This window comes from Diceros bicornis, chromosome 14 (genome assembly GCF_020826845.1).
Source record: "Diceros bicornis minor isolate mBicDic1 chromosome 14, mDicBic1.mat.cur, whole genome shotgun sequence".
NCBI classification, from domain to species: Eukaryota; Metazoa; Chordata; class Mammalia; order Perissodactyla; family Rhinocerotidae; genus Diceros; species Diceros bicornis.
In genome coordinates, this window is record NC_080753.1 from 14,673,339 (window position 1) to 14,698,761 (window position 25,423).

Sequence of the window (25,423 nt, forward strand, 5' to 3'; positions counted from 1 at the left end):
ATGGAGCAATTAACAGTCATTGGTGACTAGATGTGAGGGTCGAATACCCCAACTCCAGCAGCCTTGACGCCTGCTCCCTCACCCCCGCTGAACTTTCTAATCAATTTCCTGTCCCTAGCCCTCTGTCCTTATTTAATTTCTTACCAACCTTAAATCCCATGGCCAGTTATTAAAATCACTCCTTTTGCACGTGACCTCAGTCCCTTTCTTTTCTCACTTGGTCACATTCAACTGGTAAAACCCCACTTTAATTAAACTCTAGTCTCCACTTATTCTGAGCTTGAATCTACGCTGCTGAAGGTGGGTGGAGAAAAATCCGCAACCCTGCTGACTAATCTCACTTTAAATGTATGACCACTAACCTCAACTGGGCCTGTAATGCTGCGCAAACATCTCTTTGCTCCCCTGCTCTCCTACACGACTATGTCAGGTTTTCTCTTGTCTCCTGGCGCCAGTTACCAATTTGCTGCCTTTCATATCCAAATCTACCTTGATTGATATATTCCTCAAATCTCCAATACCTCCTTCACCATCTTCACTCTTGGTAGATGACCTTGCTTCTTATTTTATTGAGAAAATAAAAGCAACCAGGAGAGAACTTCTGTAAGTCCTATCGATATACACGCCTACCTGGATCTGCCTACTCTCCTATTACTCTGGGTGACCCTGCTGTACTTCGAGCTAAGGCTGACTCCTCCATTTATTCACTGGCTCCCATCCCCGTACCCCAACTCAAGCTTATAGTTCCAGAATTCTTCCCTACAAAGGGTTCTTTTAGTTCTTGCTTTATTCAAATTACCATAGATGTCCCCAAAAGAGTAATGCCACTTCTCAATATGCAATTCATTGAATACAATTTAACATAGTATCATATCATCATATGATGTCATTATGATCAATGTTGCTTTATTCCTGAATCAATTTGGTGAGTTTATTTTTCTCTTAATTAAAAAGTAAGGTTATTATGGCTTCTTTGATATCCCAAAGCATCTGCCCCCAAATGAGGTAATAGTTGTAATGAATTTTTGTACAGTGGTACATGATCCAAATTCAAGACGGAAAGATTTCAGTTGGACATAAGAAGGACTTCTCACATTTCAGGGTAATGAATCACTGGACTGTGATATTTCTGTATTTAAAGTTCTTTAAAACTAATCTTGATCATGTTTTTGCTCATGCATAGTATCACTTTCTCTTATCTTTTGATAGAGAAATGGACTGGAAGACCATTCAAACTTTCTTCCAGCATAAACTTTCATAATTATGCTTGTAAGCATCGAATAAGACTCAGCTAAGGCCCCACTCCTCCAGGAAGGCCCTGGGCAGATCAAGGTGAACAGGCCAGCCTTTTTACCTTTGTTTTCCAGGTAATGAACACAGGCATCCTCAATAAATGTTAGTTTAGGACCAAATCTTCATTGCCATCCTTGTCACCATCACCATCATCCACCTTTGGCACACATCTAGGTATGTACACTGTTGCTCTTTCCAGGAATTCATCAGATTGGCCTACCTGTGCATTCCAGCTCGAGGCATGTGGGGTATGGGTCACCTTTGATAGGAGCCTTTTAAGGTCGCTTGTCTTTGACCACAAGCATATGTGGACTTCCCTGTAGTAGTCACCATCAATGAGCTACGTGCTTTGAGAATCTACCTTGTCAGCTCAGCCCTAAATTATACACCTGATGAGAGCTGGTGCCTGACAATGTGAGGAAGTGTGGGGACAGACACCCACCCTTGAAGCTTCCAGGCCTCTTTTGTCAGCATTAGCACTACCCTTCCTAATTGCTCTTTGTGTGACAGGCTCTGAGCTTCTGAATTTGGATTCTAAATGTATCTTTGTAGTCAAAGAAACAGGAAAAACCCATGCCGTGTTCCTGCTCTCTCTATCTCGGTTTCCTAAGCTTTCAATTACTTTAATCACTTTCCTCTCCAGCCAGTCTGAAGCTTTCCCCGGGCACAGCTCAAATTACCTTTCCTGGATGAAGCCTTTCCTGACTATCCCATCCAGAAGTGAAGTGCCTTTCTTTTGAAAGTCTTTGACACTTATAATCTGTCCCACTAATGTAGCCTATGTCCTGCCATGAGACCTCAATTCTTTCTTCATACTTATTATCCTCCATCCCCACTCTCCCTGAGCCTATTAGACTGTAGATTCCTAGGACGGGAACGTCATTGTGCATCCCTGAATATCTCCATAGTCCCTACCATGATGTTTCACCCCAAATAAGTGCTCAATATAATTAAAATAATAAAATAGTTTTAAAAGAGAAAGAAGGAGGGAATGTTCATCTGTGTCAGATGTTGCCGAGATGTGGAGTAAGATGAAGACTGAGAAATGACAATGGAATTTAGCAATATGGAAGTCTTGGTGACAGGAGCCATTCTGGGGGAACGATGGGAATGAAAGCTTGCTTAGAATGGGTCTTGTAATATTTTAACATCTTTCCCACCGTGAGAGGTGGAAAACTACTATTACCATCTTAGCGTTTCAATTTGTGATATTTTGACATTTAATAGCTTCTGAACCCAATTTCCTCCTGTTCCCCACCTCCACCTACACTGCCACCATAGCTTGTTTTTGATCCTGCTGACTTGATTTCTCATCTGCGATACCACAGGGTTGAGCAAGTGATGGAGATGTGGCAGCAGTGACCTAATTTGATCAAGATAAATAGTCCATTTGGATAATTTATGCCCTGGAGTAGACTTATCGAGCCCTTCAACGTGAACAGCTCCTTAATAGTGGTATGGAACACAACAGACTTGGCTGCAGGTCTTAATCCTGGGAAACTGACTTGATGGCACAAGAAGGATAAAAGCATGTGTTTATTTCAGTGTTGCTCTGTGTGGGTGAGACATTTTTCCTGCTGGTTTGACTGTGAAGCTTTGTTTTTAGGGTGAACTATTTGCTCGGTTTTGTGGATTTTTCCAGCTGGAATGGTTCTTCCCTTGGTTTCTTGACTTGGGTGTGCTGCCACAAGGGGTTGCTGTGGGCCATAACCATGGTGGCCTGCTATTTTTTTTTTTTTTTTTTTTTGGTCTGAGATTCTAGGTTTCAGATATTGACTCTTTCTTAGAGAGTCATTTTCCTAAAATCTTACATTTTCTGTTCATTACGCTATTTCATTAAAAATGGAAATGACTTATTCAAATTACCAAACCTACTATTATTTTTAAAGCTGCCAATTTTCAGATTATGAAGGCACCCCCACTTAAAAAGAAATAGATTCTCATTTAAAATCGGAAATTATAAAGAAAACGTTAAAATTATGTGTTCCCCTCAGCCCAGAGTAATTCCTGTCGGTATTTTTATGTATTTCCTTCCTTTTTTTTAATGCATTATTTCAAATAGTTGAACTATTTTGTCTCTCTCATCTTGATTTTTACCCAAGTGTTTATACTACGTTTTGAACATTTAAAAAGATTTGTGATATGTTATGATAAGCTATGATAGTTTTGTACACAGAGTTTTGTTTATATATTTTTAAATTATTTTGCTCTGATAACTTTCTAGAAGTGTAGTTACTGGTCCAAAGAACATGAACATTTTTAAGTTTCTCGAATTAAATCATAAAATTGCTTTTCAGAATGTTGTGCCCATTTACACTTATTAGCAGTGAATATTTGCTCAATTTAGCACATTCTTGCCAACACTACTATAGTTAAAAAATAAACTTTGCTAATTTGATAGGCAAAAGGTAGGTAATTGTTTAATATGAATTTATTTGATTATTAATGATAGTAAATATTTTTGCATGTGCTTCAATGACATGTTGAAGTCTTGTTACGTTGTCAGGTTATCTTCTGTTCTCTGAGTAGATGTTCCTACTGCTTGTCTTATCCATCAACATGAGCTTTTCATACTCATTCAGTCAAATGTCTACTGAGCCCCCAGAAGGTGCCAGACACTGTTCTAGGCACTGGGGATACAGCATTGAGCAAAGCAGACAAAAATGCCTGCCTGCAAGAAGATTTCATTCTAGTGAGGAGAGAATGAAAAAACAGAATAGATGAGTCAAATAGTTTATCAGAAGGAGGTGAACGCCATGGAGAAAAATAAATCAGGGAAGTTGGAGAGGGAGTCCAGAGTGGTCAGAAAAGCCTTCGCTGAGAAGGGGACATTTGCCCAAAGACTTGAAGAAGAGGACAGAAGGTCATGAGGCCATCAGCAGAAGAGTGTACCAGGCGGAGGGAAGAGTAAGGCAAAGGCCTGGAGGTGGGAGTGTGTCTGGTACTCAGGTTAACAGTCCAGATAGTAACCTCTTGCGGTATTGGTGACAAATGTTTTCTCAGTTTGTTGTTTGTCTTTCAGGTTAATGTTTTAACCTACACAAGATTTATAGTTTTGTGCGGTTGAATCTATCACTTTTACCCTTTGTGTTTTTTTCCACATTTTTTTTAAACTTTTAGTTGTGAAATGCATCATATATACAAAAGAATGAATAAAATGTACAGTGTAAAGAATTAAATAAAAACAAACAAAATCAAAACCCCTGAAACCACACTACCCAAGTTAGGAAGTGAAATATTTTCAGGACTTGAAGCCCTGGTGTTCCTCTCCTCCCCGTCTTTTCTCTCTAGAAGGAACCACTGTCATGACTTTTGTGTTTATCTTTCTCCTGCTTATCTTTATAGTTGTATTGCACTTACGTTTGCGTCCTTAAGTGATGTATTGTTTAGTTTTGAAAAACCAAGTGGCAAACACAAACCTAGCTGATGAGGCGAGGCAACATCCCCCTGTTGGGGGAGGCTCTCAGGAGCCGGCGTGAATCCTGTGTCTTGTCATAGTCTGGCCTCAGCTTCCCTGAGAGTTTGTGAGAGCATCTGGGGAGGGCCGGCCTGAGACGTGCAGAGCTCTGAGTCACTGCCCACCGGCCCCCACCCCCACCCAGCTCTCGGTTTTCCCACGTCTCACGCAGGCCCTCCCCAGAGGCGGAGTTGTGTTTGGGATGAGTCTGCTCATCCAGGGATCTCATTTCCCAGCACCCCTTCCATTCATGAGATGAAAAGGTTGGGTTCTTGAATCTCCACACGGAGGAGACGTGCCCGCTGGCCAGGAGCAGCTCACTTGAACTATTACTTGATGTTTTAGTCCGTTCGGGTTCTGCTATCACCAAATACCAGAGACTACATGGCTTATAAAAAACAGAAACTTATTTCTCACAATCTGGAGGCTAGGAAGACCAAGATCAAGATCTGGCAGAAGCCTACTTTCTGGTTCATGGGCAGTCGTCTTGCCGTGTCCTCACATGGCAGAAAGGGTGAGTGAGCTCTCCGGGGTCTCGTTTATAAGGGCATTAGTCCCATTCATGAGGCTCTACACTCATGACCTAACACCCTCCAAAGGCCCCATCTCCAAATACAATCACACTGGGGAGTAGGTTTCAACATATGAATTTTGGGAAACACCAACATTCAGTCTATAGCAAGTGAGTGAGAAATATACTTGTGTTCCGCTATTACGCATTTTGGATCTGTTCTTCAGCTGTTTGGCCTACCTTAACTGATACTGCAGGTTCTCAATGTCCCCAAGAAATATAGTCAAGGTGAGCAAACTGCTTTGTATTTTCTGTTTCTGAGCCTACCATGCCCAACCTCCAGTTTTCCAAGGTAGATCAAAACAGACACTTTGGTGGCAGGGAAATGAGTGTCCTAAATTAATCCAGGCAGCAGAACGAGGAGGAGACAAGAGGAAATTCGTCAGCTCATAACCAAGAGAGGCCAAGTACAAATAAGAATCTGGGATAGGCTTACCCGGGCCATTCTGTCCTCAGATTCAAAAGAGAGCTCGATGGCATAGGGGATATTACTGATAACAGGCTTCAACATCTGTCTTTTATTTATTTATTTATTTATCTTTTTAATTACGGTAACATTGGTTTATAACATTATATAAATTTCAAGTGTACATGATTATACTTCTATCTCTGCATACATTACATCATGTTCACCACCCAAAGACTAATTACAATCCATCACCACACACATGTGCCTAATCACCCCTTTTGCCCTCCTCCCTCTCCCCTTCGCCTCTGGTAACCACCAATCCAGTCTCTGTCTCTATGTGTTTGTTTGTTGTTGTTTTATCTTCTACTTATGAGTGAGATCATACAGTATTTGACTTTCTCTCTCTAACATATTTCGCTTAGCGTAATACCCTCAGTGTCCATCCATGTTGTCACAAATGGCTGGATTTCATTGTTTCTTATGGCTGAGTAGTATTCCATTGTGTATATATACCACATCTTCTTTATCCATTTGTCCCTTGATGGGCACTTAGGTTGCTTCCAAGTCTTGGCTATTGTGAATAACACTGCAATGAACACAGGGCTGCATATATCTTTATGCATTTGTGTTTTCGTGTTCTTTGGATAAATACCCATCAGTGGAATAGCTGGATCATATGGTAATTCTATTCCTAACTTTTTGAGGAATCTCCATACTGTTTTCCATAGTGGCTGCACCAGTTTGCAGTCCCACCAGCAGTGTATGAGAGTTCCCTTCTCTCCACATCCTCTCCAACACTTGTTGTTTCCTGTCTTGTTAATTATAGCCAATCTGATGGGCATGAGGTAATATCTCATTATAGTTTTGATTTGCATTTCCCTGATAGTTAATAACGTTAAACATCTTTTCATGTGCCTGTTGGCCATCTCTGTGCCTTTGGAGAAATGTCTGTTCAGGTCTTTTGCCCATATTTTAATTGGGTGGTCAGCTTTGTTGTTGTTGAAATATATGAGTTCTTTATATATTTTGGAGATTAACCTCTTATCAGATATATGGTTTGCAAATATCTTCTCCCAATTGTTAGGTTGTCTTTTTGTTTTGTTGATGGTTTCCTTTGCTGTGCAGAAGCTTTTTAGTTTGATGTAGTCCCATTTGTTTATTTTTTCTATTGTTTCTCTTACCCAGTCATACATGGTATGTGAAAATATGTTGCTGAGACAAATGTTGAAGAGCATACTGCTTATGTTTTCTTCTAGAAGTTTCATGGTTTCAGGTCTTACATTCAAGTCTTTAATCCATTTTGAGTTAGTTTTTGTATATGGTGCAAGATAATGGTTTACTTTCATTTTTTTCGCAAGTGGCTGTCCAGTTTTCCCGACACCATTTATTGAAGAGACTTTCCTTTCTCCATCGTATGTTCTTGGCTCCCTTGTTGAAAATTAGCTGTCCATGGATGTGTGGGTTTATTTCTGGGCTTTCGATTCTATTCCATTGATCTGTGTGTCTGTTTTTGTGCCAGTACCATGCTGTTTTGGTTACTATAGCTGTGTTGTATATTTTGAAATCAGGGAGTGTGATACCTCCAGCTTTGTTCTTTCTTTTCAGGATTTCTTTAGCTATTCGGGGTCTTATTGTTGTTCCATATAAATTTTAGGATTCTTTGTTCTATTTCTGTGAAAAATGTTGTTGGAACTTTGATAGGGATTGCATTGAATGTACGGATTGCTTTAGGAGTATGGACATTTTAACTATGTTAATTCTTCCAATCCAAGAGCATGGAATATCTTTCCATTTCTTTGTATCTTCTTCAATTTCTTTCAATGTTTTATAGTTTTCAGTGTACAGATCTTTCACCTCTTTGGTTAAGTTTATTCCCAGTTGTTTTATTCTTTTTGTTGCAGTTGTAAATAGGATTGTATTCTTAATTTCTCTTTCTGCTACTTCATTGTTAGTGTATAGAAATTCAACTGATTTTTGTATGTTGATTTTGTATCCTGCAACTTTACCGTATTCATTTATTATTTCTAAAAGTCTTTTGGTGGATTCTTTAGGGTTTTCCACATACAACATCATGTCATCTGCAAATAGTGACAGTTTCATTTCTTCCTTTTCAATTTGGATCCCTTTTATTTCTTTTTCTGGCCTGATTGCTCTAGCTAGGACTTCCGATACTATGTTAAATAGGAGTGGTGAGAGTGGGCATCCTTGTCTGGTTCCTGTTCTTAGAGGGAGAGCTTTCAGTTTTTCACCATTGAAGATGATATTAGCTGTGGGTTTGTCATATATGGCCTTTATTGTGTTGAGATACTTTCCTTCTATACCCATTTTGTTAAGAGTTCTTATCATAAATAGATGCTGTGTCTTGTCAAGTGTTTTCTCTGCATTTATTGAGATGATCATGTGATTTTTAGTATTCATTTTGTTAACGTGGTGTATCACGTTGATTGATTTGCGAATGTTGAACCGTCCCTGCATCCCTGGGATAAATCCCACTTGATCATGGTGTATAATCTTTTTAATGTATTGTTGTATTCGATTTGCTAGTATTTTGTTGAGATTTTTGCATTGATGTTCATCAGTGATATTGGCCTGTAATTTTCTTTTATTTGTGTTGTGCTTGTCTGGTTTTGCTATCAGGGTAATGTTGGCTTCGTAGAGTGAGTTAGGAAGCTTCCCCTCCTCTTCAATTTTTTGGAAGAGTTTGAGAAGGATAGGTATTAAGTCTTCTTTGAATGTTTGGTAGAATTCACCAGGGAAACTGTCTGGTCCTGGACTTTTATTTTTTGGGAGGTTCTTGATTACTGTTTTGATCTCCTTACTGGTGATTGGTCTATTCAAATTCTCTAATTCTTCTTGATTCAGTTTTGGAATGTTGTATGATTCTAAGACTTTATGCATTTCTTCTAGATTATGCAATTTGTTGGTATATAGCTTTTTGTAGTATTCTCTTATAATCTTTTGTATTTCTGAGGTGTCTGTTGTAATTTCTCCTCTTTCATTTCTGATTTTACTTATTTGAACCTTCTCTCTTTTTTTCTTGGTGAGTCTAGCTAAAGGTTTGTCATTTTTTTTTTTATCTTTTCAAAGAACCAGCTCTTGGTTACATTGATTTTTTTTCTATTTATTTTTAGTCTCTATTTCATTTATTTCTGCTCTGATTTTTATTATTTCCCTCTTTCTATTGATTTTGGGTGTTTTTTGTTCTTCTTTTTCCAGTTCCTTTAGGTGCACTGTTAGGTTGTTTATTTGAGATTTTTCTTGTTTGTTGAGATAGGCCTGTATTGCTATAAACTTCCCTCTTAGAACCACTTTTGCTGTATCCCATAAATTCTGCCATGTGGTATTTTCATTTTCATTTGTTTCCAGGTATTTTTTGATTTCTCCTTTGATTTCTTCATTGACCCAATCGTTGTTCAGTAGCATTTTGTTTAATCTCCACATATTTGTGGCTTTTCTGATTTTCTTCCTATAGTTGATTTCTAGTTTTGTACCATTGAGGTCAGAAAAGATGCTTGGTATTATTTCAATCTTCTTATATTTATGGAGACTTGTTTTGTGGCCTAATATGTGATCAGTCCTGGAGAGTGTTACATGTGCATTTGAAAAGAATGTGTATTTTTTGGTTTTTGGATGGAATATTCTGTATATATCTACTAAGTCCATCTGGTCTAGTGTGTCGTTTAGGGCCAATGTTTCCTTATTGATCTTCTGTTTGGATGATCTATCCATTGGTGTAAGTGGAGTGTAAAGTCCCCTACTATTATTGTGTTCCTGTCTATTTCTCCTTTTATGTCTGTTAACAATTGCTTTATATATTTAGGTGCTTCTACATTGGGTGCATAGATATTTATGAGTGTTATATCCTCTTGTTGCGTTGTTCCCTTGATCATTATGTAGTGCCCTTCTTTGTCTGTTGTTACAGTTTTTGTTTTAAAGTCTATTTTGTCTGATACAAGTATTGCTACCCCAGCTTTCTTTTCATTGCCATTTGCATGGAGTATCTTTTTCCATCCCTTCACTTTCAGTTTGTGAGTGTTTTTAGGTCTGAAGTGTGTCTCTTGTGTGCAGCATATATGTTGGTCTTGTTTTTTTTATCCAATCAGCCACCCTATGCCTTTTGATTAGAGCATTTAGTCCATTGACATTTAAAATAGCTATTGATAAGTATGTATTTACTGCCATTTTTATACTTTTTTCCTGGGTGTTTTAGTAGTTCTTTTCTGTTGCTTTCTTCTTCTCTTGCTCTCTTCCTTTGTGGTTTGATGGCTTTCTTCAGTATTATGTCGGGGTTCCTTTCTGTTAGTTTTTTTGGGTATTTATTATAGGTTTCTGGTTTGTGATTACCATGAGGTTCATATATAATAACCTATGTATATAGCAATCTATATTAAGTTGATGTCTCTTAATTTGACCTCTTTCTAAAAGCTCTACTCTTTAACTCCCCTCCTCCCACATTTTATGTTTTTGATATCATATCTAACTTCTTTTTTGTGTGTTTGTATCCATTACCCTCTTATCAGGGAAATAGATGATTTTTTCCTATTTATAGTCTTCTCTTTCCCCCTTAAATAAGTCCCTTTAGCATTTCTTGTAGGACTGGTTTTTTGGTGATAAACTCCTTTAATTTTTGCTTGTCTGGAAAACTCTTTCACTCTCGTTCCATTCTGAATGACAACCATTATTGTAGTTTTAGTGCAGTTTCAAGATGAGGAAAAATTAAATGTTTAATCCATCCTGCTTACTTGGAAGTCTCTTTATTTCTGTGAAGTTTATGGACTCTTCTGCTATACAGATATTTGATAAGTATTCAATATTCAGTTGTATTTTAATTCTCAGTATTGAGAAATTTTAAAGTGTTTATTGTTTGTTTTTAAAGTGACATGTACTCACTAAAAAATTTGACTATACAGTAGAGTGTAATGAAAATAAAGATTATTTACAATCTTTGGCCAGAGAGGCTTTTTTTTTCAGTTTTTATAATTTGTGGTTATTATTTTTTGTATTTTAGTTTGTCATCTATCTGAGGTTCTTTTGGATGTATGATATAAGGGAAAACTATGTCTTGATTTTATTTCTCTTCCAAATAGTTAATCAGTAGATAGACCCAAACCTATTTACTAAATAATCCCCCATTTTACTAATTTGTGATGACAGTGTACTTTGACCATATTTTAGATTCCTTATATATATCATGATACATTCATGAGTTATTTAATTTGTTTATTGATTTTCCTATTCTCAAACCACATTATTTTAAAAATTGCCAACTTTTAGCTAAGTTTCACTCTTTGGTAGGACAAATATTCAATGATTTATATAGCCTCAGAAGAGTTATAAAAATTTGTTATGTTACCACAAAAAAATTTATCAGGATTTGATTGGTATTGCATTAGACATGGAAATAAATTAGGTACAACATGGTGCCTATAGTTAACAATACTATATTGTGTATTTGAAGGTCTAAGAGAGTAGATTTTAAAAGTTCTCATCACACACACAAAATTGTAACCATGTGAGGTGATGGATGTGTTAACTCACCTTGTTGTGGTAATTATTTTGCAATATATACAGATATAAAATAACTACATTATGCATCTTAAACTTACACAATGTTATGTATCAATTATATTTCAATTAAGCTGGGGGAGGGAGAAATAAATTAAGAAATAATTGTTGGGCCGGCCCTGTGGCTTAGCGGTTAAGTGCGTGCGCTCCGCTGCTGGCGGCCCGGGGTTCGGATCCCGGGCATGCACCGACGCACCGCTCCTCCGGCCATGCTGAGGCCGCGTCCCACATACAGCAACTAGAAGGATGTGCAGCTATGACGTACAACTATCTACTGGGGCTTTGGGGGAAAAAGAAATAAAAAAAAAAAAAAAAGAAATAATTGTTTTCTTTTGTGTATGTATATAGTCTTCCCATCTTTGAACATTGTATTTCTGACCATTTAAGTTATTTTTAATAATTCATCAACATTTTATAGTTCTCTATAAATCTGTCTCATATTTCAATAAGGTTAGTTCTAGGTCTTTCAGATTTTTGTGTTTCTATAATGAATGGTACTTTTTTCATTATATTTTTGGACTTGTTATTACTAATAGATGGAAAATCTATTTTAAAAATATTTGTTTTGTAGCTAGATAGTTTCTGAGCATTCTCATTACAACTGACGGGTTCCCTATTGATTTGCTTATATTTTTCCCTAGGTATATAATTGTACCCTCTACAAATAACTATGAGTTTGTTTCTTCCTCTCCCACATTTGTTTCATTGCTGGACAGAAAACTTCCAGACAATGTTATGTGACACAGTAGTGTCTCTGCATTTTAAAAGTTGTTTTGACTTATACATTTGGATGTTATCCTATGCATAAATTTTAATAACATTTTTTCCATTATTAATTTTAATTCTATTCATATGAAGTGACTTTTTTTCACATCTAATAAATTTAACTTTTCCTGATATTGATATTATCCCTGATTTCTTCTAGTATGCATTTGCCTGGTATATTTCTTGTCTATCCTTTCATTTTTAAGCTTTCTACATCATTTGGTTTTAGGGATGTTTCTTATTTCTAGTATACTTAGATTTTTAACAACTAAATTTGAGACAGTTTTTTAAGAGGTGACTTAAAAACATTTACTCATACTGTCCCTTATTTTATGCTATGTGTTTTTTTTTTTTTTTCTGATAGTTTCCTGTTCTTGCTTTTGACTTTTGCTTTCTGATCAGTTATTTGGTTTGTCTTTTATCCTTTGCAGAGACTTCCAGAGCTTACGGTTTGTTTTACATCTACTGATGGTTACCTTTCAATTTTAGCCTATTTATCGAATTAGGTGACCTTTAAATTGTCTGCTTGTTGAAGCCAAGAATGGAGCAATAACTTTATTTATTTATTTATAATTTTATTTATTTATTTTTCCCCCAAAGCCCCAGTAGATAGTTGTATGTCATAGTTGCACATCCTTCTAGTTGCACATACTTCTAGTACGTGGGACGCGGCCTCAGCATGGCCGGAGAAGCGGTGCGGCGGTGCGCGCCCGGGATCTGAACCCGGGCCACCAGCAGTGGAGCGTGCGCACTTAACCGCTAAGCCACAGGGCCAGCCCTGAGCAATAACTTTTGACTTCATTTTAATGAAGTTGAGGAATTCTGTGCCTTTCTCCTTGAGTCACTTTGGGCTTGGCTCCCCGAATCTTGGACTGCAGACCCAGATGATGATGATTATTCAGATCGTCTCGATGTTGCTGTGCAATCATCTAGATGATGATGACTATTGTACTAGTATTGGCTTATTTTTTAGGTATCTCACTTATTCTGCAATTTATTTTGGCTTTTGGATTCATTTAAAAAGTACTTATAACAATTATTTAGACATAAATCAATGTATACCTCGTTTCGATGCTCACAGAGGGTCCAGCACCTAAGGCATATAAGGAATAAGATGCCCATTCTTGATTTCTTAGCTTTGATTCATCTCTCAGTCAGCTAAAGTATACCTCTGAATATTGTTTTCTCCAAGAAGGGTGCCCACATAACCTTTTTGTCTGTCTTCACATGCTCGAGAAAATCTGTTGACTTCACAGAATGTTATTTGATAGAGAATTTTTGGTTGAGTCATTTATTCTTTTATTTAACAAATATTTATTGAGAACCTACACGTGCTAAACATTGTTCTTTTTCCTTAAGCTGTGCATTTGTACTGAACTGTTACATACATACAGAGAAATGTGAAACTTCTAAGTGCACAACTCAATAAAATTTCACAAATTTTTCATTTGGTGGTCAGAGAAGGCTTGCCTGAGCAGGCGCTGCCTGACCTGGACTTTCTCTCCTTCAGTGCTTTGAGGAATTCACTCCCTGACTTCCTGGTGTTTGATGTGGGAAAGTCTGACATCAACATAATTTTCATCCCTGATTTGGTATTTTATATTTTCCTCCTGGGTGTAAGTCTTATATCTTCTTTATTCTTGAAAATTAAAAAAAAAATGGCTCAATGTATTTGAGTATATCCTCTTTTAATTTGGTCCAAACCATTTTCAGATTCATTTAAAAAAAAAAATTCCCTAACCCAGGAATCTTTTCTCCTATTATAACTTTCTTTATTGTATCTCTTTAATTTATTCAGGTTTCTTATTCGAAATTTCTATTGTTCACATATTTCATCTCTGCTCTCTATCTTTTATATCTACAGTCAATTTATATTTATCACCCATTTATTTCTTTGCTATTCTTCGTCCAAGAGAACATCTCAACAGTCTTCTCCAACAGTGGTTCCCAAAGGCTGGTCTGTGGACGGTTGCCAGATAGAATGTGCCAAAATCGCCCAGGGTGACTTAACTATTGTTAAGAACAGTTTCTCAAACCCCATCTCCAGAGATATTTATACTCGTTTAATGGTGAGGAGAAATGGTGAGACCAAGAAGGAATTTCCAGGTAAACAAGAAACATAGGCAAAGCCCCATCTGTGGGAACCAGTAAGGCATGGCATTGAGGGCTGTGGTGGAGAGGGACAAAGTGGTTTGGAGCACTATGAGAGGGGGGCTGGGCCAGGTCATGGAGTAGTTTTTATGTTATTCAAGAGAGGTAGCACTTTATCCTAAGGCACGGGGGAGTTACTGAGGAGTGATCAGGGGACTCACGTGATCAGGTTTGCATTTTAGAGAGAACACTTGAAACATGGAGAGAGATGGAACAGAGCAACTATTATTGAATGATCATAAAACATACGTGTTCTCTAGTTGGTTGTAAGGTATTTCACAAGTAAGTTATTTGTTTTGTACTGTTTTAAAATGCCCAAATTTGTAAGGAATATTTTTTTAAAAAATTACAGCAGATTCAAGGTTATTCCTATAATAATATCACTTTCAAGTGCAGACGAGGCTATCTTACACTAGAAAGTGGCCGTGTAACAGCTCAGCCATTTGGAAATGTGTAACTGGGGGAGTATGTCATGCATGAGCCTTCATTCATATATCCTGTGGCAGAGGTAATGCTATGTGCTCATCAAATCCCATTTAATTTTCCTTTTTTTGGACGTGAAGAAAGACTACATTTCCCAGTGTTCATAGGTGTTAATTTGGGTCTGTGTGACTGGGTTCTGACCAATGAGCTTGGCTCTTAAAAACTGTGTATAGTTTTCAGCCTTCTCTTTTCTTTCATTGGCTGCATGTCCAACAGAAATATAATGCTGGCCACATTTTAATTTAAAATTTCTAGTAGCCATATTAAAAACAGTAAAAAGAAACAGGTGAATTTCTAATAATTTAAATTTTAGTAATATATTTAACCCAAAACACCTAAAATATTATCCTTTCAACAGTTACCAATATAAAAATTAGCAAGATATTTTACATTTAAAAAATATTTAAATGATGAAGGTCGTCAAAAGGTACAAACTTCCAGTTATAAATAAATAATTTCTGGAGATGTAATGTACAGCATGGTGACTATAGTTGACAATACTATATTGTATTTTTGAAAGTTGCTAAGAGAGTAGATCTTAAAAGTTCTCATCACAAGAGAAAAAAAGTTGTAATTATGTGTGATGATGGATGTTAACTAAATTTATTCTGGCAATCATTTCACAATATATACGTATATCAAATCATTATGTTGTATACCTGAAACTGATACAACGTTATACGTCAATTAAAAAAAGGACGGGGGGAATATCAGAATCCCTGGAACTAAGAAGCTAGAATAAAAAACAAGTATTTCTGTGTTCTGCTTCCCCAACTCCCTCAAAGTATTAAGAATATTTTTTCACAGTCCCCCTAGTATGTTATATCCTGTTGTGTCTGTAATAAGACTGCTCATGCTCTGTACCAAGGAAAAATGCATGCTAAGTGTACTGGTAGCAGCCTCTCTGTGTAAGCCGCACATTCAAATTATGACCCTCACAACTAATAATTGAACTCTTGCAAAGAATTACTCTCAAAAATAACCATAAAAATTCTTTGAAATCAGTATGTATTTGACACCTATAACACACATCAACTGGGACTAGGCACGTTTCAAGGGCTCAATAGCCACATGTGGTTAGTGGCCACTGTGTTAGGCAGTGCAGTTCTAGATGGTCCTGCTGCAAGAAGGCAGAACCTCTGTCAGCCTGGGTGCCTGAATGTCTGAGTGGAGCAAAGCTCCTGAGGATCTCTGCTGGACAGTAACATGAGCAAGCAATACACCTTTGTTTATTCAAGCTTTGTTTGTTGCAGCAGCTCTCAACTATCTACCCTGCCCAGGCTCCTCAAAAGTTTTGAGACTTTTGAGAATTATAAACTACAAGAAGCAAAGCAGAGAGACCAGTGAGGATCATATTACAATGCAACTTGAACAGAAACTGTGGAGATAGGGAGGAGGGAGAGGACACAAGAGAACTGACGAGGAGTTTGTCTCTGATCTCTGATTTGATGAGGGGATGAATGACAGAGAGAAATCTAGGTTTCTCACTCAGATGAGTAGGTGATATCATCTGAGTAGATAAAAAAGTCGGTAGGAGAAACTAGTTTGGGAGTAGAGCTGGTGAATTTAGTTTTGTCTCTGTTGACTTGTAGGTATCTATGGACTATTGGCTTAAAGTTTGCTTTAATATTGACTGTCTGCCACGTAGCAGGTCAGGTGCTGATGGTCTGGCTTGAAAGGGACCTCAAGTTAGTTAAATAGATAAAGCTCATGTGGTAGGTAAGAGTAGTGATAAACGATTCCCACGGTGCTTGTGGAGCCCAGAAGAGAGGGACCTAATCTGGGATTACTGGAGTGATGGGTCCGGGAAGCCTCTTTAGAGGAGATGCTGCCTAAGTGGAGTCTTAGAGCATGGGTAGAGCAGTGGGGGTGGGGCAAAGGGGGGAGGGCAGGTGTCTTATTCTGTTGGGGCTGCTATAACAAAATACCACAGACTGTGTAGCTTATAAACAACAGAAATTTATTTCTTGTAGCTCTGGAGGCTGGAAGTCCAAGATTAAGGTGCCAACATGATTGAGTGAGGGCTCTCTTCTGGGTTGAAGACTTCTCATTGTAGCCTCACCCGGCAGAAGGGGCGAGGGAGCTCTCTGGGCCTCTTTTATAAGGGCACTAATCCCATTCATGAAGGCTCTGCCCTCAGAACCTAATCACCTCCCAATGGCCCCACCAACCTAATCCCATTGCTTTGGGGGTTGGGTTTCAACATATGAATTTTAAGGGGCCACAAATACTCAGGCCATAACAGCAGGGTATGTATTGAGTAACAGGAAGGGACAGGGTAGTAAAGGCATTCAAGGTAGAGGGGACCACATGCCACAGGCGTTGTGGTCAAGAACAGCATAGTGGTCACAAGGACTTCACTATGACTACAGGGGAAACATCAAGGAGGAAGCAGCATGAGATAAGGCGGGAGCAGGCACAGGGCCAGATTACTGAGCGTGTGTTTTGTCTTGTCTGATTTTGTGCCGTAGATGGATGTTGGAGGATGGATAGACGGGGACAGGAGCAATAGCAGCAAGGATGGGTAAGAAGCTGTCGCAGTAACTGAGGAGAGAGATGAGAACAGATGAAGTCCCAAACCTGGGCAGGGAGGGGTCTAATTTGAGAACTTTAAGGAAGTGAAGCGTAATGAGTTGGATGATGTGTGGGTGTTAGGAGTGAGAGAGAGGAAGAGAGAAGAGTCAGGGATGCCTCATAGATTTCTAGAGTAGATGTCTGGGTGGATGATGGTGCTGACTGGGGGAAATGAAGATGAAATAAAAGCAGTGCATAGCAGGGGATGGAAGACATGGAACGCAATGGCCTCCTTCCACCCGTGAAATTCCCAGAAATACAACCTAGTGGGAAATAATGGTTCAGGACTGAGGAAAGATATGCTGTTTTCTTGCCCTCTATTCCAAAACAAAAACAAATTTTTGTTTTCACCGCCACCATTCAGGGAAAACTGGGCAATGAGCAGCAGAATTTTAACAACAGGTTTTAAAGCATAAAGGCTGTGAGAAACTGTCAGTGGTGGCTGCCCGTGGATCTCTCATATGATGATCGTGACAGGAGATGGCCACGAGAATCAAGATGTAAATGCCTGAAATGACACTGAAAGGAGAGGGGTTGGAGAAGTAGACCCCTGGGTTTGGAACTGGCAAAGAAGCAGAGGAAAGCCATGGGCTTCTGGTGGGGCTGGAGCATACAGGAAAGTAAATGAGTGCAGGAGATGGTCTTTCAAGAAGCAAGGAGCCTGTGGGACCAGGCTGAGAATTTCCAGGGGCCTCCAGAAGTAGGGCAAAACAGGACGCTGGGCCATCACGGGGGAAAATGGTTATGACTTGAAACTTGCAACTACTCTGGAATTGAATGTGATTCAGTTTTTATTTTACTTGGGCTGATCTTTTCTCATACTCAAGTTTGTTTTGCCCCACTGGCACTTTTCTGTGTCCTGGGGTACTTTGGATGAGAGCCAAGAGCAGGAGGGGGTCATCCTAGGGATGTGGCCTGAGGAAGAGAAAAATGTCCTCTGTCGGTCTCTAGTTGGCATTAATCTTCAAAATAAGCCTAAGTTTGGGGAGAGACTGGACATTTTAGTCTGAAGATAACGTTTTCTCCCAGCACCTCCTCCTTCCTGTCAAACCTCAGGTCATATTTTTGGGACAGTCTTTTTTCTTTTCCCTGTGTGATCTTTATAATGACACGCCATTTCCCTAAGGCCATTATTTTTATTTGCTTAATTCGTTTCAGAATGCTTGTGTTCACAGCATTGGCTAATAGGATGAGAACCTTGGTCCTCAATTGTCCTGAAGTCTTGCAAAATTGAAAACTTGGACTTGGGGTGGGTGGAGGGTGTTGTTACTCAAAGGCATGCCTTGTTTTGCTCTGTTAGTGAATTCTCATACTCTTCCAAATAGGGAAGAGCTGAGCCCGCTGAAGTACTTTTAATGAGATAAAATAAGGAAACAAATGTTTTTCCCAAACTTTATTATTACAAATTATTTTTGTTACAAAGGTTTAACAGAGCAGAGAGTTAGACTTGCTGTCTCTCTTGTGAAACCTCAACAATTTATGAAATTAAGTTAATAGATATGAGTCTAGGTCTAGTCTTTCTTTTCCAGCCATGTCATGCACTCCTAAGAAATAAAGGGGCGAAAATCCTATATCCATAGCTAGTACAAACTCAGACATTTTCAACCGCTATTTAATCCTATCTAGGATTTCTCTAGGCAGAACAGATAACCATACTATTTTACCTTTCTCTAAAGACTTAAGAAATATAAATAGATCCATAAATAGCTCATATAAATATAGGTTTTTACCTTATAAATAATAATAAAATTCCCAAGTTTGGAATCTTGTGTTCTTAAAACAAATATAAAATAAGGCATGTAATTCAGTAACATGGAATCTTATGCCCCAAAGTAGTTTCAGGGCCTATTAAATACATAAATAACTTAAAGACCTTAGAAAAGCAAAGAAGCAGCGAATTGGTACTCAGTCTAAACCTCCTCCTTGGGAAGAGGGAAAGATGATTCAACCAAAGTGTTACCTCTGAAACTTCAATTGAAACTTCAGTTAGTTTGAGAAGCCCAGTGAGTTTGGTCAGAAATGGAACTGGGTCTGCTTCCCAGAAAGCCTAACTGCTCTGGGGAGCTAGGGTCAGACCCGAAGTTCTTAAGGCAGGTGGCGGACAATGGGGGTGACGCAGGTGCAGCCCACGTGTACCAGCATCTTCTCCAGCCGGAAGGAGTGGGGGCAGTTCTGAGACTCCCTGCGCAGGACCAAGATCTCTTGCTGGATGGGGACGGAGTTCATGTGGACGTCTACCTTCCCTTCAGCGTTGACACAGCCCAGGTGGCGGCACTTCGCCTCCCAGATCACAGAGGGGTATCTCTCAGGGTCCTCATTACGGCTGCAGGAGAGACAAAAGCCAGGAAGAAGGTGAATTCCGGGTGAAGCAGGAAGGCGATGAAACAGGAGTAAATGAAGCGAGGCAAATTTGCAGAATGACAATCGATAGACATTGCAAAGTCTGTAAATGCTGTTAGTCTGAAAATGAAGCAGTTTGCAGAAAACTTGGACTTTTAAGGACATACAATGTTATAGAGAAAGAAGACGATGATCTGTTTTTCCCAATTTCTTTGAAGAATGAACAAAATAAGATAGACTGAGACTGTAGAAAGGATTTAAGTTTGACACAAATGATAATATTTTTAGGGTACATAGACGGAAAAAGACCAGGGGAATCATCTAGGAATAAGAGGGCTGTTAATCTGACTTAATGAAGTCTGTCTTTGAAACAGGGAATGTATCAAAATTCTGTCTGACAGCATGTTCTTGGAACAGAGCCCAGAGCTGATATGAAGGGCTGGATACAAAAGCTAAGTCCCTCTAGAACCTTGTCTTCCCTCCCTCGTCCAGCTGAGTGAATGATTTGCTTTGACTTTTAAATTGATTTATTTGAACTATTCTTAGTAATGGGAAGAGGAGAAGAAATCCCACAGTCAGTGAATCTGTAGGATCCATAGAACTGAGGCTTATTTGCATAAAATCAAATTATCAAAATACATTTTGTATTTGACTCTTATGGGGTCTAAATACTGGATATACTAAGGACACAGCAAATACAGGTCTGTTGGGAATGTAGATCAAGACTATCTAACTCAAAATGGGGTAGATATATCCAACATGATTCTTCCTCTGCTGGTATTCAAGCTATATTTTCCCAGTGCTAACATGACAAAAAAAAAAAAAATGTAGAAAAATCCCAGTTAATTACTACTTATTTCAACAAATCTTCTCTATGGTAGCTCTGGTAAACAGAATTCAAGCATCAATTTCCTATGATAAATGTCTTAAAAAAAATAAACAATAGACTCGGGGTATCATAAATATGAGAATGATGACCAACATTAATTTGGGTGGGTTTTGGTGTCAGTGACAATGAGATCTAATAGGATAGGTGTTATGGAGAGGATCAGGATGGGGAGTGTCCCAAAGAAGTCTGTAGAAGGAAAGCTTGAGGATCATTGTTTTGCACAATGGTCCTTCCAAGTTTGACTGATGATTCTGAGTGAGTAAAATCACCTTCAAGGTGATTAAACTGGCAATCTGATGCATAAAAGGTAGAAGAATACAGAGATTTTGTCTGGGGCCCTTACGTACTGGAGATCCCAAGGTGAGGTGGAGCGTTTGTGATAATCTGAGGGCCTTCTGGAATTTGTTTTCCGGTTAAGGATGTTTAGGTTGATCTTCACATTCTGAGGGAAGTCCTTGTCCTCAGTATCTGGGCAAAGTGGACTTTGTGGGATTGCTAGTCCTGCCTTCACTATAGCCACCAGACTCAGCAGCAGCAGCAGTGACTGGAACTGAATGGGAAAGGAGAGAGGGGGGGAGATTGGATTAGCATATGGTTTTCATTAACAAATTGTGACTATGGTCGTATTGCTAATCATAGAGAACGTGCTATGTGCCAGGATAACCTATACTGAATTTTCAGATTAGTTAAATGAAAAACTGGTTAGATGACCAAAATAATGTTAACATCATGGAGTTTTTACTAGTCTTGAACATTCTGATTTTGACTTAGGAAAGGCACATTATTCATTGACTGTCGGTACTTCTAGTAAATACGGCAAGCCATCATCCTGTCAGCACATGCATCATTGTCAGGTTATTGGGATAATTAATAATAATAATTTTCTAGGAGGAAATGGACAGAGAACCATGGTGTTCTCTGTCCTAGCATTCTGTGAAACCCTATGTGCAGTCAAATGTGCACCTTAGAAGGAAGGGCTGTAGAAAATCCATGTGGTATCAGCATTAGTGTTAGAAATGCTGTTGGTACCATTGGCAAACATCTAACCAAAAACTGGATCTTCCTTATGTTTTCTTAGGTATATTTTCCAGTTTTCCTAAATTTATGTACATTGATTCTATAATCAAATTGCGTTTCAAAAAAGATGCTTTAAGTTAAATATTTTAAAAATATAAAAACTGTTTACTCTGAACCACACCTATACATATATCTAATTAGAATAAATAGGTTTTGTGTACCAAGACTATGGTATAGTAATAGGATAATGGAAAGAAAAGTCACTGCCACAACTTATTAAATCCTCAAGGATAGTGACCCATCTTATTTTAGATTAAAGAAAAATGCTGTGGGAGAATTACATTAAACCCCTTGTACTCAGAAAAACAGATTTTCAATAAACATTCTTTCTTACTGCACGGCATCATGTGATGCTTGTGTGGTTTAGCCCCAATATAGCTATCTTTCAGTTTTAATCTTATCTTTCAAACTGATGTGTATCAGTTCTTGAAATGCTATACATCGACAAATCTCCCGAAGCTTTAATTTCCTATCCTATGTATACAGTATTCTTGGATCTCCCTAGTTAGAATCCAGAATTTCATGTCCGCAGCCCAGAAGTATTATCTGGTCCAAATTAACAAGAACATTGCACGCTAGTGCAGAACTCACCACGGATGAAGTTCTCAGAGGAGTCATTGCAGTTTCTCCCGATTAACTGGAGATGGATGAGCTCGTGCCTGTTGAGAGATGGTGAAGTGTAGCGCTATCTTCTCTCTTTTTATAGGACTTTGCTTCTGTGGTCACTTACGTTGGCGTGTCAGAGTACGTTCAGGGGTGACACCATTTTGGTTAAAAGTTCCATCCCCAAATCAGGTCAGAGAAGAACCTCCCCTTGATGACGGGTAATACATGCTTCTGAAGGAAAATGGGAAGGGCAGAAATTTACGTTTCTAAAGAACTGTGTCCACTCTTCATTCTTCAAGGAACTATTACTTGATGGAAACTGAGCAAAGATGCTTTACTTATGAGCTGATATCATTTATTTATGGACATATAGAAAGCTGCCATAGAGCTATGCTCTATTTTAATGGCTCACGAGGAAATAAAAATTTGATATATCATTCAAGTGTTCTGGTGTCGTGTGTTTTGATTTCCCATTTGATAATTCCTTTCTTCACCAGATTCCCTAGCCAGACGTTGTGCAGACCACTCCAGAAACTACTCCATATAAAAAACAAAAAATGAATAAATAATTTAATGATGACAGTACATATTATTTCATTGAATTAACACTTGCTTTGTTGAATGTCTACTCTGCTCAATAACTAGGATCAAGAAATGTGAGATAGACCACTAAAGGCATGTCTGAAACTGCGTGTTACCAAGCAACTTGTTGACTCATGCAGTTCTTCAGGAGGAATGAGATGGAGATGAAGAAATGAGGAGACGTAGCCACGCAAAGGAAGGAATCAAAAACTGAGATGGAGACTGAAGAAAGGTGGTGGAGATACAGGACAGGAGGACAATGGAGAGTAGAGAATGATAAGGACAAGAAGAAAGAGGAGGAATGAGGGGATAAGAAGCATAGAGAGGAGGAAATGGTTCTTTCCTTCCTTTTCTCTCCACTCTCTAAGTGAGATGAACTTTGATTTCAGGTCCTTGAGAAGAGCTCCTCCTCAGGGCATTGAGGACTAGCACAAGATGATAAAGATGAGGGGTCAGTGGATACAGATGTGGTTAGCAACATGTCACCCTCTCTCTGCCCCCTCTCTCCAGTGAGGTGGACGATGGCTCCCAAGTCCTCTTAGCTGGTATCGCACGTTATACATGGTAATGCAGGGAGGCTGACTAGCACTTCTGACTCAACAGTTGGGGTGCAGAAGAAGTTTGTTGGATCTTGGGCCTGTTTGTCCTGAGATCCCTTGTCCTGCTCTACTCTGTATCTCAGAGGTCTGACCTTGCAGGCGGCTTTCTCAGACTCCGCTGTTGGCTGCCTTTCAGCTGGATTCAGCCAAAGGGAAATTGGACAGCAGAAGATTGGGAGCAGGGAGAAGGAAGGGGAGGGAGAATAAAGGGTCTTTGATTTCCCATTTGATAATTCCTTTCCTCACCAGATTCCCTAGCCAGATGTTGTGCAGACCATTCCAGAAACTACTCAAGGTCTCACCATATAAACAAACAAACAAAAAATGAATAAATAATTTAGTGATGACAGGATATATTATTTCATTGAAGTAACACAGCTTGCTCTCTTTGTCCCTCCAGTCTTGGTAGTAGCCTCTTGCTGAGGCCGATTTCAATTACCGTAGAATTCAGTTCTTTGCATTAAATTTCCTCCGATGCAAATGCCTGAAGTGACTTCTGTTTTCCTGGCTAGATAGACCCTGACTGATGAGTGAAGGAGGCCATGAGCAGCTGAATCTCAGTGGAGATGGTAGATGACCTTGATAGGTGAAGCAGATACAGATAGAAGAGGAAGTAAGGTGCGGCTTCTCCTGGTTTTCCTAGTTCTGATGTTGACATCACCATCTTCCCTTGAAGACACGGAGTCACTGTGAGCTCTCCTGTCCCTCCTCTACATCTGGTCAGGTAGCAATCTCAGAAGCTGCTGTGTCTCTCACATCTATTCTCTATTCTCAGACCTATTGCCATTCTTCTAACTTAGACTCTCACCCATTTGCACTGTTTTAATAGCCACCATTGCTCTTCCCAGTTGCTGCCTTCCACCCATCTTCAACGTTCTTGCAATAACGATCCTTAAAGCATGTCTCTGATTGTGCCTCTTCTTGTCCTGTTACCTTGTGTATAGACTAAAATGCAAACCCCTTAGCATTTGAGTTTGTATTTGAGCTAGATTTTGAGTTAATATTTGAGATCTGCAAACTTTCTGGCTTCACCTCCCACCATGCTCCATGACCTGGGCTCACGGGGTCTCAGCTGTCCTCCTTCCAATGCCTACATGACTTTTGTTAAGGTTCTGTCTCTGATATGCCCTTCTCCATGCTCAGTTTATCAAAATGCTACTTTTCCTTCCAAATCCTGCTCAAATGCGTCTTCTATGTGTGGAAATCTCTCCTGATTACCTTAGTTGGAATGAAAAGCTCCCATAAGGCATAGCTTATACCTACCTCTCTAGTAACTTTTGCTTCATTTTGTACTGTGATTTATTTGACTAGAAACAGTGTGTTTAAGACATATGTCCATTTTACTCAGGTTTATCAATCTTGCTTCTTTGAGGGCTTGGGAAACAGATATCCACAAGTAATGGGGAACTACAAATTGGGATTTGGGAGCTGGGTGAGGCGGGGAGAAATGAGTAGCTGAAGACTGGGAGATATTCCTGGGAGCCAGACATGCACTTGTAGAGATGATACTGGCGAAATGTTTGTGGGCTTCTTGATTTAGGGAAATTATTTTCAAGGCTCCTTGACATTATTAGTTCATCAAACAGTATTCCTTTCTACTTACAATAGAGAATAATGCAAGAGATACAAGAAAATTTTCTTCCTTTTGTATCTAGGAGAGAGTATTGTGGAGTCTTTTGTTTCAGTGTGATGGAAAATTGAGACTGTCATTAACAAATAAAATAAATAAATTAATTAATTTAAAAAATTTCTTGCTTAGGTGGGGGTTACCATTGAGATACTGTTGTCTTTTTTTATTTCTATTCTACAGCCTTTTTAATAAAAAATAATAGTCTCAGTATAGGAAGAGGCAGTGTGCCGTCAATAGTAATTAATGTGTGTTTTAATTTAAAGACAATGGCTGTTCAAAGAAGTGGGTGGCATTTTATTTACTGCTGTGCACATCACCAGTAAGACTCCTTTTCTCTTGATTTTGATCTAGTATAGAGAGGGCAATGAGTAGCTGCAGAGAGTATTCTTGGGTTTTAAATCTGGTGGCTGATATTTTGAAAATGAGCTGGCA

The 25,423-nt window shown here is 38.8% G+C and overlaps 1 protein-coding gene across 1 annotated transcript; it reads right to left on the reverse strand.

The window, feature by feature from the left end:
* Nucleotides 1-19,353: 19,353 nt before the first annotated feature.
* On the reverse strand, nucleotides 19,354-22,192 carry IL17A (interleukin 17A). The gene is made up of 3 exons (XM_058555455.1): nucleotides 22,166-22,192; nucleotides 20,845-21,047; nucleotides 19,354-19,591 (listed from the first exon to the last, which is right to left on the reverse strand). The coding sequence occupies exons 1-3, from the start codon at nucleotides 22,190-22,192 to the stop codon at nucleotides 19,354-19,356; spliced, it is 468 nt and encodes a 155-aa protein (XP_058411438.1).
* Between the last annotated feature and the right edge of the window lie 3,231 nt (nucleotides 22,193-25,423).

What these genes read in the sequence shown, in the direction of transcription:
- IL17A (XM_058555455.1), bottom strand. Translation starts at nt 22,192, where the DNA reads ATGACTCCTCTGAGAACTTCATCCGTG. An exon ending in CTCTGAGAACTTCATCCGTG is followed by an intron (nt 21,048 to 22,165) that starts GTGAGTTCTGCA and finishes TTTCCCATTCAG; the next exon opens with TTCCAGTCACTGCTGCTGCT. An exon ending in ACCTCACCTTGGGATCTCCA is followed by an intron (nt 19,592 to 20,844) that starts GTACGTAAGGGC and finishes TCTCTCCTGCAG; the next exon opens with CCGTAATGAGGACCCTGAGA.